Consider the following 14,301-nt stretch of genomic DNA (forward strand, 5'->3'; position numbering starts at 1 on the left):
AATAGTAGTATGATAACTATACTAAGAATAAATAAATCATTGTCATTATCAAACAAACAAAAAATTGATTCCTAAATCCTATAATTAATAGTTACATTATTTAGTGTCATGAGCTGATAAATATATAACTGAGAAGAAATGGATAACACACATTTTGAGAACTGAAATTCTAACAGAACTTCGACTTGTTTATCACTTAAAATGTAGCATCATGCAGAATGCATACAGTCTGCAAAAGAAACTTTGGAAAGAAACATGGTAGATGTGCATGTACAGAAGTCTAGGCTTCTACAAGTTTTAAAGTGTGAGTGTAAGGCCCACCTACTCAAAGAAATTCAGAGGGAAACTCAACTTTTTTCTTTAATCCTCACTGTTGTGTTTGATATAATTTTCTAAGTAGAGACATCAGTGAGAAAAATTATGAGGATGCTTCCATGTTTGTGTGGAAAGAAACGTTTGCTATCCATTCCAGTGTCCCCAGTGTTAAACTGATAGGCACCTTGGACTTATTTTCTTCCCATTGTATAAACTCATACTTGACTTCAAAGAAAAGGAAAATACAAAGTCCCTCTTTTCTAAGGGGCAGAAATCCTTTGTGCAACTGGTTGACCCTTGGCTCTCTAAGGTCCTATAGGAAATCTTTTGTAACACAATGCAGAGGACTCTTCCTTGTGTTGATGTTGTTTACATAGTTGGTGGGCCTGGCTGAAAACAAAAATCACATAAACTCATGAAAGATTAGGGTCCCATTTCCTGACCACAAGGAAGGGGATTGGTACATCCAAGCAGTCAGTTACTCAGAAAAATCATTAAATATTCTACCATAAGGGACACTTTGAAAAATTGAGAGAAAGGAAGAAGGAAGAAAGCAGAATCGAGACTTATGTACATTTGTGGCAGAGTAAGAGTTTAAATCCAACAAGGGATTTGCTTTGGGGAATTTCCTGTCCAGCCCTTTATTACCAGGGTCTTTGTAAATTGTGCAGTGACGTTGGGCTCCCCTTTGGGCAGTTCCCGGGAAAGGCAGTTCTTACACTTTTCCTCTAGGTCTTAGAAGGATCTCATTTTCTCAATGTCTCTTTCAGGTTGGCAGAAGGCGCAAGAATGACACTTCCCTCAGATGGGACAGGCAGGCTCTGTGGCCGCGTAAACACGCTGTAACCGAGTTCTTTGCTGATTGTTACAGAGTTTCATTAGCTCCCAAGAAGAACTGAGGGTGCTGAATTGTCTAGTGCTGGCCTGCCCCACAAGAGCCTGGGGGCTCCTTTCCCCTAACCCAGAACTGGCAGCGCAGGGGGCGGAGAAGTGGGGGTGGGGAGGGGTGGGAGGGCAGTGGTTTCTGTGCACACAGCGCGATGTTACTTAGTGAGTCGCTGAATGGGGAGCGTTGCTGTCCCCAAGCCGATTGGTACTTCTTGTCAGGAAGAAACGCCGAGAGGTGGGAGTGCCTGGGGAGGGAGGCAGGCGGTCCCTACCGCAGGCGCGGGGAGCTGCCTTTCCGCCCCTCTGCCTGCTTTCCAAGCCTGGGCTCTTAGGAGTGGCTGAAGCTGCGGAGCGCTTCAGGAGCCCGTGAATGAACCCTCCTCCTCTTCCTCCTCCTCCTCCTCGCTGAGTCTCCTCCTCGGTGCTGACGGTACAGTGATATAATGATGATGGGTGTCACAACCCGCATTTGAACTTGCAGGCGAGCTGCCCCGAGCCTTTCTGGGGAAGAACTCCAGGCGGGCGGGAGCAACAGCCGCGAACATTAGGTGCTGTGGACAGGAGCTGGGACCGGGATCTGCGGCCAGCCCCGCATCCTCCTGCATCCTTCAGCACCGTCCCGCACCCTCCTCACGCTTCCCCAGGCCACCGCGCTTCCTATGTGACCCGCCCCGGCAACACCGAGCCCACTCGCTCAGCGCTGCGGTGATTTTTTCCCCCAAACTGCAATAAGCCGCCTTTCAAGGTAATCACGTTTCTTTTGTTCCCCTTAAAAAAAAAAAAAAAAAAAAAAAGGAAAAAAAAGACGAGCGAGCTTAGAAAAACGAAGTACATTGTAATTGGTAGAACACTTTAATTAAAGCAAAGAGAACTAGCTGTAAGGCGAAGTTAAGAAAATATATGCACTTTAAAAATGCAGGTAACTTTCAGAAGGACGTTTGGAGAGAGGAATACCGAGGGACCGTGGTGCTGAAAAGATGCAGACAAAAGAAGTCCGGAATCGGGTGGGGGTAGAAGGACTAACGGAATTGGGGGAAGGGAGGGAAGAGAATTGTAGCGAACCCTTAGAAAAGTCGTGGGGTCTTGAGCTGGAGAGCAGGAGGGACCAATGGCACCTTGAGCTTTTTTTTCTTTTCTTTTTCTTTTTCCTTTCTTTCTTTTTCCTTTCTTTCTTCTTCTTCTTTTTCTTCTTCGTCTTCTTTTGTTTGTTTTTTGTTGTTTTTTGTTAACCTGCTCGAGGCAAAAGTTTGAATGGGGACTCCCGAGACTTGCCCACTTGCAAATCCCCGAAGCCGCCTTGGTGCGGGCCACCTGGCTCCCGGGCCCCTGGTGTGTGGTCAGTACCTGGTGTTCCTGGAATGCTGTTCCAGGGCAGCTCCTGACAGGACGGTCCTGCGCCCCAGCAGCCCGGGACCTGGGCGGACGTGACCCCCTCTGCCCGCAGGCAGTCTGGGAGAGGTCCGGCCGGGAGATGGGCAGGGTCCCCCGGCTGCGTCTCTTTGGGGACTTGGGGGCTGTCAAGGCCCTCCTCGGTGCCCCAGGGTTCTTTTGTCCTGCGCGCGGAGCGCGGAGGACGGCCGGGAGGGAGCAGGGTATGGGGGTGGGGTTGTTGGAGTGCCGCGGAGGTCTGGGAAGCTCCTGGGCGGGAAAAGCTTGACTTGAATCATCAGAGATGTGCAAGAATTTTATCTCACCCAGAAGAGCGAAGTGGAGCCTTCCACTGTGGTCTCAACGAACAAACCCCGTGCTCAGAGCGCTCTCCAGACAAAGGTGGCGCGGGGACCCGAATCTCGGGCCTCTAGGACCAGCCCTCTCGCCCCGAAAACAGCAGTTCTCCTTTTTCTTCCGTCTCCCCACCCCCTCCCAGCTCTCGGCCCCAGTTGAGCAACTTTACAGGCTAGCGGAGCGGCCAGGGAGAGCGTGTGCCGGGAGCCCCAGGGGACGCCCCAGAGGTGTGGGCGCCTCCGGACGACATCCCTCGTACGCGCGGATATGGGGGCATCAGGGTTGTCCCGGCTCGCTGTCTGTGTCACTGGGCGTGGAGCGGCCACTGTGTTAGGCAGCGGAGAACGAGGTAGAAAAATAGTGTCATAGCTTAAACTATTTGCTCTCCTATCCAGCTGCGCCCCAGCAAGTCCTGCTTGTCCCCGGGAGATACAGCGGGAGGGAGGAGAAATCTACGCAACCTAGGGAGAGCTGTCCCACCGTGCACACACCCACAGACTGAAAGACAGTCTTGCTATCTATGTCCCGTTTCTCATCTTTGTCTCTCCGTCTTCTGGCTCCATCTTCTCTGCCTCCCTTCCCTTCTCCCAGCCTTTGCTCAGTCTCTTGCGCTCCTACGTCCCCTCCCCCACGGCTGACAAATGAATGGCTAGTGTGAAATCCCTGCCTCCCCGATCGGCAGAAGCAGGCAAGGAGGGAGGAGCGAGAGAGGCTGGGAGCTCCCTCGGATCTGCCCCCAGTTGGCGTGCTAAGGGCTTGCAGAACCCAGATGTCTAGGAATAGGGTGTTTTGTGGCGGATGTGGGCGCCCCCTGATGGACAAGTTCAGCACAGGTGGAGGAAACCGATGCCCCCCCCACCAAAAAAACCAAGGAAGCCACTTTTACAACCATACATTCAATGATGAAGAACCTTTAGTCGTTAGTTTTAAATTTAAGAATATGCGACGTAAATCTAGGGGTTTGAAGGACCAGGAATGGAGACCTTGCCTTTGTGAGGTACGGAAGCGCGCTTGCTCCCAAGTCCGCGGGGATGTGCTCACTGCTCTCAGCCAAGTCTGCAGCTTGGTGGAGAAGGACACATGGCCTGGGGCGGATCCAAGTTTTGGAGGGCTTGATGTTCAGTCTTAAGTATTACTTTCAGAAATATAGTACAGAATGCCTTACTTTTGGAAACTGTACTAAAGCCCTTCACCACTTGAACCCAATGCTAGGGCCCTGCCTCAGGATATTGCAAAGGAAAGGCCCCTAATCCAAAGTTTAAACTTAACTCAATTTCAAAACACAATCGAACGTGGAATTTGGGGGGAAGAAGTGCCCCGGGAGGAAAAAGAAGAGAAGGGATGGGAAGAAGAAGGGGACGGTGGAACAAGTGTAAGAAAGGAACAGAGATATGGATGAAGCATGCAGACAGCCTGGAGAAGGCCGGTAGGGTACGTTTCGAGGTTTGAGGCTGAATTTCGCGTCTCCTTTTGAGATATATTTTAAGTCCCATACGCGACAACAAACGCGACTGAAGAGGCATGCCAGGATGGAAGGAAGCTAGCCGTTTAGAGGGGCTGGGGCCGCCAGCCGACCCCCACTCTCTCAGCGGGCGCGGAGGTAGGAACCGCGCCGGGCGCTCCTCGATGCGCCGGAGTTCACGAGCCGCCGCCACGTGGGCTGGGACTTCAGCTCTCGGCCCGAGACGGGTGTGACTTGGGCTCAGAGACAACTGCTGCGCGGAACCGGCTGTCCGCCCAGCCTGAGGCTGGCGGGGCGCCTCGGGTCCCCGCCTAGAGGCCAATAAGGGCGGGGCCTTGCTCTTTCCGGAGGGCGGGGTGGGGGCGGGGGCGGGGGCGGGGGCGGGGGCGGGGCGGGGAGAGGCGAGGCGAGGCGAGGCGGGGCGGGGCGGGGCGGGGCTCACTGATGTGAGCTCCGTGGTCTCGCACCAGGCGCTGAGGCCGCCGTCTGCTGCTACAGGGTACCCGACTGCTGTCCAGAAGGTGCTAAACGCTCTTATTAACAGTTTGAAAAACATTTTTCTCGCTTCTTGGGAGTGGTAGGAGGAGTTTTTGCCTTTTGACAGGGAGAAAGTAAAGATATACTCCAAGCAGACTTTTTTTTTTTTTTTTTTGGCAGAAAAATGGCATGAGTTTATTCTGTGCTCCATATATTGGCTTTTTAAATATGTTCAAGTCAGTTTGAAGACTATTTTTAGTCAATTACAGGACTGATGGAATTCCAATGAGCGCAAACATTAAGGGGCTGCGGGTGTAACTCAGGTCCCTGGGCATCAGGATCCTTAGCTCGGTCCCGCCCACAGTGGGAACTCAGCACATGTTTATGAAACGACTGAGCGAGTAACCCCGGGGGAATGGGGCACAGTCTAGACGCTGCCACTTACACGCTGCATTTTAAACTCTCCTGCTTCCTCGCTTTGCCTCGGAAGAACGGGACTTTAAGTGTCTCTGAGATCTCAAATTTTCATATCTAATTGATTCACGTTCCCTTTCTTTTTGACTCCTTCTAAAAGCTGTGACCTAAATTATTTTAAGCACTGCTTGACAGCTGTGCCAAACCTATCATGCAAATATTCATGTGAAGTCCTAAAATAGGATGTTGTGAGTTTAATATAAAAATGGGAAACCATTAGTGGAAGCAACAACTAGTTTCCTGAGATAAAATCTGTTCCCTGTTTGGAGAATATGTAGCTTGGAGGTAAGAGCATATCAAGCAGAAGGTCTCAGGGACTGACTTGTAGTGCTGATTCCTCAATAAAGAAAGGAATATTTCACAATTGTGTATGCCTGTCCCAACTAATACTGCAAAGGGTTCCAATGGATTCCAAAGTGATTGAGCAATGACTTCCTCCAGCAGGAAGTCCACAGTCCTTAATCTTATGGTGGGTGGGAAGAGGGATGAGATTAAGACAATCTGAGGATTTATGTCAGAACTCAAATTTTGTTTTGTTTTTCATAGTAGATAAACTAAAAGCTATTCCTAAATTGTATTTCCTCCTTTAAAAAACTGAAGTTTGAAAAGAATCTCTCTAGATTTAAATGTTTACACATGTAGGTTTCCTCTAATTCTCTGTGCTTACAAACTGGAGGGGAATGTCTCTGATATTCTAAGATACCTATATCTGCATGCTTGGAAATTCTGTTTGAAAGGACCTAAAAAGCTAACTTAAGGCTGAATATGATTAATGTTAAAAGATATAGTCTTTGTTCTCTCTTTCCTCACCTTATTATTATAAGTACTTTGTGGTTGATAATTGGTTACTAATTGAGCTTGAGAGCACAGAGATCCACCAAGGCCGTCTCCCAGTAGTCATATAACCAAGCTCTTCTTTCCTAGTGCAGTTTAAGCCTTTTTGTTGACTTCATTCATGGACAGACCTCCCTGGAAACTGTATTTAAAATGGGATATTACCCTGTGACTGAGGCCAACTTCTCAAGACACATGGTTCTTTTGAGGAGAAGAATGAGTGAATATAGTTAGGCGATTATTTCACCACCCACCTAGAGAAACCAGTTAGGACTCACAAACACTCATTGTTGGGGGTGAGTTGCTGTAGTCTGAAAAAACATGCTGATTGTTGCATAGGTCTCTACTTTACCAGAAAACACAAGGCTGGTACTCCCTCTGATTGGGAATCAGAACAAAGGGAAGTAGAGATAATTACTGAATTTTTGCTAGCTTCCTCTGACAGCCTAGGTTTAGTAAACTACACATATGCACACATATACATTTATGCATTTATATTGTATTTATATGTATTCTCCAGGTTTTTTGGTTTTATTAATTGATTGATTGATTGATTGATTGATTTATATTGACTGCTGGCTTCTTATCCCTGAATGTGTCAGGGTGGTTGTATTTCATTGGTCAGTGCAAAGTATCTTTGTTGAATGTGTTTGCCTGTTATGTTTCCTGAAACTCCTCTGGATGGATCTGTCATCTATAATAGGGCATAAATGCAGATCTATGTTTAAATTTATCTGATTTCTGCCACTCTCTATATATCCTACTTTCTTCTTCTAAGAATTTTAAGGGGTGTTTATGTTTATAAAAATGAGATTACATAGCTTATTATAAACACATACATAATATGTAAGCTATAATCTTTTTATTTTTAAATTACTGAGTTGCTATCACCTGTGGTGTGGTAGAATGATCACTTGACTTGGAATCACAAAGCTTGATATCAAAATCTATTAAATGGATATATAGTTATACACATCAAAAGGGTGACTATCTCTGGGAAACTTTGGCAAATGAAAAACTATACAAATAAGTGGTGTTAATATATTACATCCATGGGACTCATACTGATATATTCTATAATCTTAATAAAAACACCATTACCCAAATGACATATTTCCTACTAAATCCATAAAGTGAGTTAGATAGGAGCATTTTGCTTTAAAAATTGTCTAGTTTCACTGAACAGGAGACAGAGTCCAGAAATATACTAAAATGGACATGGAAATTCAGTGGATAAGAAAGATTATTCAACAAATGGTTTGGAAACAACTGATTGGTCCATTCAGAGTAAGAGTCAACCTCTACCTCATTTCTTATCCTCAAATAAAGTTAAGATAGAGAACGTATGAAATGTAGAGAATGACATTTAAAAAATAACTAGAGGTGGGGTGCCTGGGTGGCTCAGTGGGTTAAGTGTCGGACTTGAGCTCAGGTCATGATCTCATAGTTTGTGGTTTCAACTGCCCACCCCGCCCCCCTGCCCCGCCCCATGGGTCAGGTCAGGCTCTGTGCTGACAGCTCAGAGCCTGGAGTCTGCTTCGGATTCTGTGACTCCCTCTCTCTCTGCCCCTCCCCCGCTGACCCTCTGTCTCTCTCTGTCTCTCAAAAAATAAATAAATGTTAAAAACAAATAAATAAAAAATAACGAGGAAATTATAGGATTTTTAAAATAATAAAATAGAAATAGAGAAACCTGTTTTAAGCAAAAGTAAAGATCCAGGGGCACCTAGGTGGTTCAGTCAGTTAAGCATCCGACTCTCAGTTTCAGCTCAGGTCATGATCTCATGGTTTCATGAGTTCAAGCCCCACGTCGGGCTCTGTGCTGACAGTGCGTAGCCTGCTTGAGATTCTCTCTCTCTCTCTCTCTCTCTCTCTCTGCCCCTCCCCCCACTCACACTGTGTTTGTGTCTCTCAAAATAATAAAGAAAGCTTAAAAAATATTTTTTTAAAAAAAGGAAAAGATCCAGAAGCCATACTAGAACAGACTGGTAAGTATGAGTAAATAACAAATTATTTACACAAAAACAAATAACACATTTGGCAAACATCAGCAACATAAGATAGACAAAGAGCTAATAACTCTTTGGATATAACAAGAACTTTTACAAATCAGTGAAAGACCACAGTCTATCTAAAAACTGTCACATGTGATATGTAGGCAGTTGGCAGAAGAAGAAATGTGTTTTAGTCATATGAGAAATTGCTCATCCTCATCCATAATTAAAGAAATAGTAATTAAAAATGATATGCTGCATTATTTTTTCAACCACAGCAGTAAAGATTTAAAAAGTTTGATAAAAATTTGTTTTGGCCAGGTTGTAGGGAAATTGGATCTCTCACATACTACTGTGGCAATATGAATAGGACCATCTTCTTTACAAAATAATTTGGTAATAGCTATCAGAAAAATTTAAAACTGCATATACTCTTTGACCCAGCAATTTTTATTCTAGATATTGTCATATAGATATTGGTACAAATATCACCCAAGATGAATGGACAAGGACAACCTTTGCAGCATTGTTTAATACAAAAATTTGGAAACACTGTAAAGGCTCCTCATAAGGCTTATCATCTATGTGCTTTGGTGAAAATAGAGCATGGGAAAGGGAACAGAGAGTGCAGTGTTTTAGAGTAATGAGGAAGGAGTTAGGCAGAGAAAAGATCACCACTAAGGGGCAATGACATGAAAAAGCTTAGTTAAGTCCAGCTTCAGGAATCCAATTGGAGGTTAATGATAAATTCACATGGGGCCATTGCTCCTCTGAAGTAAGTTCAGAGTTAAATAAGATTTCTTATTTAACCATGAGATTTTTCTCTGCATTACAGTGATTCCTCCTGTGAGAAATCACCCAGGAGCAATATGATAGGTAGTACTCATTATATCCACCTTGTGGTTGAGACGTCCTGGACAATTGGTTGTCTAGGTTTACTAATTTGAAGACTAGAAGGCAAGAAGTCTGTGTCCCTAAGTCACCCTTTGCTCACCAGATCTTCCACAAGATTAAGGGAGAATATTAAACATCTTGGCTATCTTTCTTCAAGGCAACCCATCCTGGGCATGGCTCTTACCCTGTCTGCAAGACATGTCTCATGGTAGGAGTCCTATTGACCTTGTCTCTTGTGTTCTCCCAGGCAATTAAACAGCCTCAGTCAGCTGTGCCTTGATTGTTCAGTGACTTTCTCCTCTTCTCATTGACTACAGTGGAGTGAAGGCTAAATATAGACACCGGCTTTCATATCTCTCAGGTCTTTCTTTGCAGATAGACTTGTTATCACTAGCAGATTATGCTTACAAGACAGACACCGAAGAGCAAAAGAATAGAAGTGGGTGTTGGAAAAGTGCTAAAAAAAAAAAAAAAAAGAAAGAAAGGTCTTAAAAGTTTTTCTTATTTAGCAACATCAAATGCAGAAGGTAAACAGTGTGCCTTAACAACCGTGAACATGGACATAGCCTTAAGAAAATTAGAGAAATGGAATGAATGCCCATAGAGTCCCAGGAAGAGGCCACAGAAATATAGTTCTAAGGCAATTAAGGTCAGTAAAAGCACTCTGAGATATTTACTAAAGAGATAAATGGCCATTCTTTAAATCAAGTGTTGCAAGCTCAGGTGCTTACAGGGAACAGGCATGGAGTAGAAATGCATGAGAAACCAAGTGGGGCCAGTGATAACCTTGAGTTCATGAAGCCAAGGTGAGAGGCTGCTCCTTGCCTAGTGCTGATTATTGGCCAGCAAGAATATGCACCTAGAATTGTTTGATCTGATTTTTCAAGAGAGATCTGAGACTTATTGTGAAAACTCCAATTTTTAAATGCTGGGAATTTATTGAAACCTATTTATACAAATATATTTCTAACATGGCTGATTTCTCCCTTGTATTTTTAATGCACTGGCTTCCTTCCCTAGATTTGTCTTGGGGCAATTTTAAGGCAAGCAATGAGTACATTTGTTCTGTAGATGAAAGACCATTTTCCTCCCTCCCATAAAAAAGGGCACTTTTATAAGGGTGAAGGATGGCACAAAACGTTAGACTTGGAGTATCGGTCTTAGAAAATTAGGATGCAAAAGACCCATCCCTGGGTCCAGGTCACTCCTTGTCTGATTTTGTTAGGAGATCTGACACTCCAAATATTGACAAACATCAGATATTATTGTGTCATGGTACACATTCAACTGGACTGGTTTAAATACATTTCAGGTGTTAATTACCCTACATGCCCACATTCTTAAGAGATTGTTGGCACTTCTCTTCAAAGTGTGTTTCAGAACTGGTAAATAGAGGCATTGGTCATGCATTTGGCCCATAAACCTTTCTTAAGCATCTACTCTGAACCTGGCACTGTGGAATATTGTGGTAATTAGCAAGCTGAACGTGATACTAGGTCTGTTCTACAGAGACAGCTGTTTTACAGAGGAGATAAAACATGTTAGTTTACAAGTAATAACTTAAAGCATATAGCAATAAGTTATATGGCAATTTATTCTAAGCATAAAGTTATACACTGCTTCTATAATGGTAACCTAGATTATAATTTTCATATCCAACAGGTTCAAATACTTTTCTTTTTACTCTTAGTGATATGAACACAGAAAGAGAACATCTATAGAAAACCTGAATTAATAATTTTAATAAGAAATATTGAGTACTGAATACAGTGTATCACTGACCTATATTTCGTATGCATTATTTTATCAATCCTCACGTTCACTCCAACAGTTAAGTACTACTTTTCATAATTAAGAAGTTACTGAAAATAAGAGAGCGAGTCACTTATCCCAAATCACAGAGTATTAGTAGAGGATTCAGAACTTGAATTCAGGGTTGTTTGAAAATGGAGACCAGACTTTTAACATTATGATTATAAAATAAAAGTTTCCTGAAAAAATAAATAATTTCCTGAATAAATAATTTCCTACCATCATGAAAGAAAAAACTGTTCTCAATTTTTTTCTTTCATGATGATAGGAAATTATTTATTTTTATAAAAATGTTTCTTAAATTCAGTTAATACTTATGGAATTCATTTTCTTTAATAGATTTTTTTAAAGTTTATTTATTTTTGAGACAGAGAGAGACAGAGCGTGAATGGGGGAGGGTCAGAGAGAGAGGGAGACACAGAATCGGAAGCAGGCTCCAGGCTCTGAGCTGTCAGCACAGAGCCCGATGCGGGGCTCGAACTCATGGACCGCGAGATCATGACCTGAGCTGAAGTCGGACACTTAACTGACTGAGCCACCCAGGCGCCCCATAATAGATTTTAATAATACAACCTAAATTTCACTTTTGCAGCTTTAAACTATAGAATATGTGGAAGTGATATTTTTATTTTTTTCTGAAATACTGTAATAGCATTGAAACACAAGTGAATACTTTCTGCTTGCTATGGTAGCTTATAAGAACTATGGAAATGTAGAAACTAAATTTTGCAGTTAGTGTTTAATAGTGTCTACTACATATTCCATTAGTTATATGATAAATAATAAACTTAATTATCAAGATTAATCATCTGTAGCAAGGATTATCAACTGTATGCTTTTCATTGTGAGTTGTCAAATAGCCTATATAGATGGGAAAAAAAAAATATATATATATAATTATTAGGTTTAAAAGATGCTCTTTAGGATTTTGTTATAGAGAGGTTCCAATGCTTATTTCACAATATATAAAATAAAACAATTAAAGGGAAACGAATAGCAAGGAAAAAGGAGTAGCTGTCATAATTATGAAATTAAACTTGAACTCAAATTGGACTTGGATTTTACAGCATTTACGTCTTTTCAGTCTAGGTTTCCTAACTCATATTGAATTTATATATGTTCTAAGGAGGATATTAGGAAGTTATTTAGGACATTATTTCAAATGTGTTATGATGCCTTCAGCTACAAGTAACAAAAATCTCCGATTTTATTGGGTTTATGTAATAAAGGAATTTATTTTGTTTAAAAAGAAGTTCAAAGAGACAGCTTACTCTGGCCTAATGTTTGAGGGCTTAAGACCTAGCTGTCCTGATTCTTTCTCAGCTTTGTCGCCAGAGGCTATCTTATACACTCATGGACACAAGAAGGCTACACCAGTTTGAGAAGAAGTAACCTATTGTGACAGTATTCCCTGAAGAAAAGCAACCACCTCTTTCTTTTTTTCCTGTTCTTAAGGTGAATATACCTTTCCCAGGAGCATCCCGTCTATCCTGCTGAGATCCCCTCACATCTCATTAGTTAAAAACTGTATCATGTACTCATTCCAAAACCAATCGTTGGCAAAATGAATGGGAGCAGTGTGACTGACTTAGGATAATCAGCATCATTCCCTTTGGCTGGGTTTGACCCAGGCTCCTCTAAAGTGTATGGCTGTGTAAAAGAGGATAGATAACTAGAATGGAATCAGAGTATTGTTGGAAAGGAGAAAGAAGAATGGCTACTGACTACCCAACCAAGAGTGCCTGTTGTAGAATCGTTCTAAATGCAGCTAAGGAGGGAAGAACCCTGGGGATCAAGTAATCTGCAGTTCTTTTGAGATTGGCTCTTTGCTTTCCAGATGGTCCCCAACACTGGTACTTAGCCGCCTCATAATTACAGCTCCATAGAAATTCAAGCTGGAAGGGACCATTCTGAGACCCAGACTGTTAAATGTCTTCCCCAAAGCCTCACAATAAATTAATGGCAAAGCCAGGGCAGGGTTTCTTGACTCTCAGAACAGAGTGTTTTCTTTATTTTTTTTCACCTTCAGACTTTAGAACTGTTGGAACTGCTTTAAAACTCATGGCAAGCCCTGGTCTTTTTGTAATTAACAGCTCCTTATAATACATTTGTTTTGTTTGTTCAGCCTCCTAGAAACTAAATTGAGTCTGTGCTTTAAAAAGCCTGCTGAAGTCCTTATTGCCTGTTTTGATAGCATGTGCATGAGCCACCACCATGTTCTTTCCCACCTCACATTTGATATGAATCCTTTTCTTTCAACATCTCTCCCTATTGGTTCCCCATCTTCTTTTGCTCCATCCTTGACCAGCTTCCTGTTTCTAAATAGACATTGTGGTCACCTCTCCCTCTTTGTGCCCATTCCTAGCCACTAGTTACTTCGGCTGTGGTCTTTATTGTTCTTTCTCCAGCCCACCGGGTTGCGGTTGTCCCACACATCCATATTGTTATATGTTCCCAAACTGGGTTTTGGGATTATTTTGGTAACTACTGCATTGGGTGAGAGTCGAACTAATAATTAAAGTGTTGGGATGACTTTTCCTATTACGAATTCTCTCTTGTTTCTACAATCTAAGAGGAGCTGTACCTTGTACTCTTACTATATACAATGCACAAAATAGCATGTTGACTTATGGCGCACCGCAAACCTGAATGCTTATGATTTCCTTTGTGTTTTTCTTCATTTCCAGGACAAGATGTTGATCAATATAAAGAGCATCTTATGGATGTGCTCTACCTTAATAGCAACCCATGCACTACATAAAGGTGAGTGTGGTTTAAGTTTTTTTGGTGTTTAGTGAAATAAAAATTTAAGTGCTAGAGCACAGAATGGCCATATGGAGTCAATAGAATAAAGAATTAGTTTTTGATCTATTTAGTGATTTATAGTGCTGAACACTTTCAGCTGAAATAATATTATTTTTCACTTAATAAATGGTTTTAAATAAAATGAAACAATGAACAGGATGCTAAAGAAGCAAGTGGGTTTTCAGTAAATTCCCAGATTACTTTCAGATTGCAAAAGTGCTCATATATACGTATTTTTTAAAATCTGTCATCTTCAATATACTCAAAGCCTTTCCTATAAAGAAAGACTATCAAACCCTCAGGAGGCTAGAGTGTGAGAAGAGTCAAAAAGATAAAGAGCAGGCTTACAGCCAGGATTTTACCCTCCACATATATTACCTTTTCCTTTCCTTTCCTTTCGTTTCCTTTCCTTTCGTTTCCTTTCCTTTCCTTTCCTTTCCTTTCCTTTCCTTTCCTTTCCTTTCCTTCTTTCCCTCTTTCCCTTCCTTTTCTATTCTCTTCTTTTCTTCTTTCTCTATTTCATTAAACTTAATCTCCTAGTTATATGATATAGGCAACAAACAAATAAACTCATAACCCAGGTATTTTCAGATTGATGAAAATAAAGCTTAGTGATATGAT

The 14,301-nt window shown here is 42.4% G+C and overlaps 1 protein-coding gene across 4 annotated transcripts in view; it reads left to right on the top strand.

Moving 5' to 3' along the window:
- The first annotated feature begins 1,411 nt into the window (after positions 1–1,411).
- VCAN (versican) overlaps positions 1,412–14,301 on the top strand; it is a 110,390-nt gene continuing 97,500 nt past the window's right edge. Inside the window, exons 1-2 of one of the 4 annotated variants that reach the window (XM_053224619.1) lie at positions 1,412–1,948; positions 13,563–13,638. In XM_053224619.1, the coding sequence (XP_053080594.1) occupies positions 13,569–13,638 (70 nt within the window). In that variant the 5' untranslated portion in view covers positions 1,412–1,948; positions 13,563–13,568. The remainder of the gene's footprint in view (positions 1,949–13,562; positions 13,639–14,301) is intronic. The other 3 variants (XM_027038829.2, XM_027038836.2, XM_053224622.1) reach the window with 3 other exon arrangements.

Source organism: Acinonyx jubatus, chromosome A1 (genome assembly GCF_027475565.1).
Source record: "Acinonyx jubatus isolate Ajub_Pintada_27869175 chromosome A1, VMU_Ajub_asm_v1.0, whole genome shotgun sequence".
Classification (NCBI taxonomy): domain Eukaryota; kingdom Metazoa; phylum Chordata; class Mammalia; order Carnivora; family Felidae; genus Acinonyx; species Acinonyx jubatus.